The 5,345-nt window shown below is 49.5% G+C and overlaps 1 protein-coding gene across 1 annotated transcript; it reads right to left on the bottom strand.

Moving 5' to 3' along the window:
• Positions 1 to 3,775: 3,775 nt before the first annotated feature.
• On the bottom strand, positions 3,776 to 4,888 carry PRLHR (prolactin releasing hormone receptor). Its single transcript, XM_061192782.1, has one exon. It carries the CDS (start codon positions 4,886 to 4,888, stop codon positions 3,776 to 3,778), a length of 1,113 nt encoding a protein of 370 aa, XP_061048765.1.
• Between the last annotated feature and the right edge of the window lie 457 nt (positions 4,889 to 5,345).

Below are 5,345 nucleotides of genomic sequence, written 5' to 3'. Positions count from 1 at the left end.
TGAAATTCTCCACTCTCCCTCTGATGGACCATCGGATTTAGACACCTGCAGTCTTGGAGAACACAGAGCTGATGCCATGTACAGAAATGCTATCACTACTTAGATTGGGGCCAGGGGGTCACAGGCCCCAAATGAACAGTTCATTCTTGGAATTAGCTGGAACTGACAAATTTAGATTGAGTAGCATGTTTTCCTTGGCATGATTTATCCTTGCTTTGATCCTGGCCATCCTGAGGTTGTGTGGTTACACTGTGTGTGTAGCTGGCTTAGTTTATTAATCCCACGGCTGGAGACTGTTCTACTGATTTAATGTTTATTGAGAACCCACAATGTGTGAAACACAGTACAAGCCCCAGCCTGAAGAGCTTCACACAGTGAGTCAGCCACAGATACATCTTATGCACATAACAAAGACATCAGTGCCTGAAGGGAAATCAATCAGGGACTTACCTTGGGGAATAAAGGTGCTCCTAACCTCTCATCTGGGGGGGATGGACCCTGGGTTCACTTCCAGATCTAGCCACACTCTTGCCTGGGTCCCCTTGATGTCAGCTCCGTGCCTTATATTTGCCAGACTACTAGGTGTTCAGGAATGCAAGCCTCAGGACAGAGGTGGTGAACTAGCCTACCTGAGAAAATAAACCTGGAACTTAGCACCCCCAGTAGAAGAGCAGACTGAAAATCCACAAGAACAAAAATTCAGGAACGTTACATCAATTGGTTTTGTTACCTTAGCGTCTCTCACAGTTGCTATTTCTAGGTAACTGTGGCCAACACATATTGAAACAGCCCCCAGCCGATTTAGTGAGATAAATCTATTGGTTGACTGCCAAAAGTAAGACTTGGTGACAACACTTGCAAAGAGGAGTACAGAACCTCCCATCAGCCTCAGAAAGGGCTAGTGCCAAGTACCAGGCTGGCTCCATTCCCAGCTTTACGACTCCTTGCAGGAAAAGGGCTGGATACTTGGTATTAACTAAAATGAACTACTATATTAAATTAAAAGTTCTACCTCAACCCTCTGTGGATTTCTCTAGGACTCACTTCTGAGAGATTTGTTTGATCAGTTTGTTTTGTAGTCAGACAAGTCCCAAATAGATTTCGGATAGGGTAAGAATTAATTAGTTGCTGTTCAGTTGCCAATTTGCATAATTTGTAAAGATGTTTATAAACACAATTCTCCAGCCTCTTTAGGCTCTCCGTAAAGTCCACATAAATGTTAAAAAAAAAATTTTTTTTTAACTTAAGCTGTAGGCATAATAGGAACTGCTGGGAGCTCCTCTAGTAATTAATGGGGACGCTTTCCTCTCGCGGTTGACTTAAATCAAACTATCAGGGAACATTTCAATTTTTTTAACATGCCAGCAACCAGTATTTGGAATAATTCATGGTGTATAACTTTATAACGCCATTGACCTAAAATTGAATGACAATACTTTCAAAAAAACAAAAACTGATTGGACTCATACAGAGCCTTTCAAGTAGATGTGTAAGGAAACTGTTGAATGGATACCTATATACTCTGATTATAGGATTTATCTCTCTGTGCTCCACCAGGTATTGTCTAAAGGCTAATAGAGTATTCCCAAAGCTTCATTCAGATGTTTCTGAGGTTCATTAGAAAGAGGATAATTCTTAAGGCATTTAACCTTGGATGCATGTTAAAATCACCTGAAGTGCTTTGAAAAATGCTGATGCCCAGTCCCCATCTCAAATCAATTGGACTCTCTGCGGATAGGACCTAGGCACTGATGGTTTTTGAAAGCTCCCCAGGTAATTCTAGGAGCAGCCGGGAGCTGAGAACCAGTGACTTAAACCCTCCAGTGAAGAGACCACAATTAATCAGATTCCTCCCCCAACTACTTCCACCCCTTCCCCCAATCCCTCCCGTCTCCACACATACCCATCCAAAGAATGATCTGAGGAAACAGGAAATGTCTAGCCTTGAGTCTCCCAAACAGTAGAGCTGCTGGAAGCACAGGAACCAGTCCCTGGGCTGCTGGGAGATGAGCTCATTTGGGGCGGGGGAGTGACATCAATAATGTGCGTGGGCCACATTATTAGAGCACAGGCTCTTTGTTCTCTAAATCCACAGACGAAGCTGAAAGTTAGTTTTAGCGCCATTGCCAGAGGTAATGGCATCTCCCAAGTTCACCTGCCTTTTCCTTTCTCCAGCCTTTTCCTGCCCTTCCCCATGCTGTGAAAAGTCTAGTCATATAAGTACTAAAGACTCATATTGCTAACTAGCCCAGCGATGAATGGAACCACTCTTCCATTGTGGTTACTGACATCAGAGTAATAGGATATAATCCTTGTCATCCCCAAATCACCCCCTCTTTCCCTTCCTTCCAGGGCACACTTCAACGAGTGAATGAGCTCATTGAGAGTAAGAGAAGGGGAGAGGTGGGAAAACACTGCTTCTGCTGTTTAGTGCTGGAGTAGTACTGGAATCTTCCAGTTGGTAACTGAATGGCTGCAGACACCAGTCCATGGCTTATATGCCACAAGGGCTAATCTGACAGCTGTATATCATGTATCATTTCCCAAGACTCCTGCCTTCACTGCCACTGTCATTATTCCAACATCAATATGGAAACCCTTGTCCCAGGGCTCTTCTCCTCATTTAAAGAGCTCTTGGGATGTTAAGGTAAGGATTGGCAGCCTGGTATCATGGCCCAACAGTCTTCACCTGTTCCCTTCACCCTGAAAGGAATTAAGTGCTTGATCTGTGCATCCTGTAGGGGGCAGTTTATTTTTCTGTTCTGGATTTAAATAAGCTTCTCCCAGTCCTCATATTCTGAGTTGATCGTGTTCCAAGTGTGTCACCACAGAGCAGGTGCTGAGCAGTCAGTTGACAGCTGTTGATCTGTTGCGAGATCGTGAAAGAGCATGCTATGGCACACAGCTTACACTGAGTATCCAGAAAACCAAATATTTGAGTGCCTGCCTTGTGGCAAACACTGGGTGTGTATATACAAACATGCACACGGATAGGATGTCTGTCCTATGCAGTTATATATCCCCTTAAACGATTTGAACCTTTTCCTCTTTATCCCTATTTATCTATATCTTCATCGACTAATTCATCTCATCATTTTCAAATAGAAATTGGGGGATAAGGAGGAGGGAAAACAGTAGCAAAACCTCTTGAAAGATGGTTTGTAAGGGTTTTTGTACTATAAATTCAAGTGGATTTAAAATTCAAACCCCTTTGGCATATAAAGGTCTTATTCAGGAAGTGCTGAAATCCTAGATGTAGATTTGTAGTACATATTTCCCTGGAATCCCAGAAATTAATGGGTTCAAATTGACTAAGCAATTGTATCTCGGCTGAGCCCCTTTTAAAAGGCAACCTGAAAAGCTTTACCAACCCCAACACAGCCATTTTAAACCCCCTGTTCATTGTTTCTTCATCTCCCCAATGAGCAAGCAGAAGAGAAAGCAAGGAAGACAGCTACGGTTCTGAAATACTGTTCTGAACCAGGAGAAAGAGCTTTGTTTGGCCTTCAAGGGCAAACGGAGGAAATAACAAATCCTCTTTTCCTCTCCCCAGCCTCCTCCAAGCAAAGCACAAGACTCTCAACAAAGCCCACTTGGCATTTTACAAAGACACAGGACAAGGAAAGACAGCTGGACGAGAAGGCTGGGCTGGAAGTTTTGCCCCTTCCTGGCTTAGCATTAGCTTAGCTCTGGAATAAGCTCTCCAGTCCAGCCTCGGGTGGGCATCCTCGGAGACAAGCGGACATGGAGTTCCCCAAGGCCTGGCGCAGCGGCATCAGATGACCACGCTGACTGTCATGCTCTGGCCGCGCGGCGCGATCTTGCGGGGCCAGGTGAGCAACAGCTTGCGTAGCTCCTCGCGGAAGCTGTCGTGCAGCCAGGCGTAGATGAAGGGGTTGTAGCAGGCCGAGCTCATGGCGAGCCAGTGGCACAGCAGCTGCACTAACCCGAAGGCATAGGGGTCTATGGCGCGCGGGTCGAGATCCCGCAGCAGGTTGAAGACGTGCAGGGGCAGCCAGCAGACGGCGAACACCACCACCACCACCACCAGCAGGCAGAAGGTGCGGCGGCGGCGCGCGCGATCCCAGTCCGCTTGGCTCGGGGTCACGCAGCCCGGCACCACGCGGTTGCGGAGCTTCACCGACACCCGGACATAAGACAAGAGGATGACCAGCAGGGGGAGCAGGTAGGTGACGAGCAGCAGCCCCCAAGCGTAGAGCTGGCGTTGGCGCTCCTGGGACCCCCAGAACTCCTCGCAGAGGCGCACGCGGTGTGGCTTGAGCTCGACGTGGTAGGTGTGCACGGCGGCCGGCAGCGCCAGCACCGCGGACAGCGCCCAGATGGCCAGCACCGCGAAGGCGCTGAGACGCAGCGAGATGCGCCGGCGCAGAGGGTGCACCAGCACGACGTAGCGGTCCACCGCGATGGTGGTGAGCGTGAACACAGACACATAGACGGTGACGGGCTGCAGGAAGAAGACCAGGTGGCACAGGCCGCCGCCGAACACCCAGCCGCGTGGCTCGAAAGCGTAGGCCAGCGTGAGCGGCACGCAGGCGGTGCACATGAGCACGTCCGACAAGGCCAGGTTACCGATGAGGAAGTTGGTCACGTTGTGCAGCCGACGCACCCGTGCGATTACCAGCACCAGCAGGCAGTTGCCCACCAGCCCCACGACCACCACGATGCTGTAGAGCAGCGCAATCAGCCCCTTCAGCTGATGCACCAGCTGCAGGCTCTGGAATGGCGTGATGGCCTGAGCGCCCGGACCAGCCGCCGACCCATTGCCCACCAAGGCTTCTGAGCTCTGGTTGGCCGGAGTTGAAGCCGCCGGCAGCAGCCCAGAAAAGAAGTCAGGGTCCCCGGGACCCTGAGTCGGCAATGAGGCCATGGCCACCTGTCCAAAGAGAATCAAAGTCCGTCACTTCCCATTCTCTCTCTGCCCCCTCCTACACCAACTGCGCCCCCCAACACACACACACACTTCAGTGACCCAAATATTCCTCTGGAATGACTGGCCACAACAAATAACAACAAAATTGTAAGTGCCGTCACCCCTACCTCTGTAAAATTAAATCTATGAGTTAGATGTGCACAGGTTATTTAAATGCCTTTTACTCTATTTAGAGCCCTCGCAGTCCCCACAGGCCAGATCCAGGAGCACAGTCCTACCTGGTGACGGGGGTTTGGCGGATGGAAAAGCGCTCCGGGGAACGAGGGGGAGAATTCTGGCTGTCCCTAGAGGTCCTCCACCCAAGACGGCCGTGCAGGCTTCTCCGCTTCTCCGCGGAGCTGAAGAGATTCAAGCGTTCCCAGTGGGCTCGCGGCGCCTCCCCTCCGCCCCGCTC

Source organism: Eubalaena glacialis, chromosome 1 (genome assembly GCF_028564815.1).
Source record: "Eubalaena glacialis isolate mEubGla1 chromosome 1, mEubGla1.1.hap2.+ XY, whole genome shotgun sequence".
Taxonomy (NCBI): Eukaryota; Metazoa; Chordata; class Mammalia; order Artiodactyla; family Balaenidae; genus Eubalaena; species Eubalaena glacialis.
The sequence above is the reverse complement of the archived record's forward strand: the minus strand, read 5'-3'. Positions and strand labels throughout refer to the sequence as shown.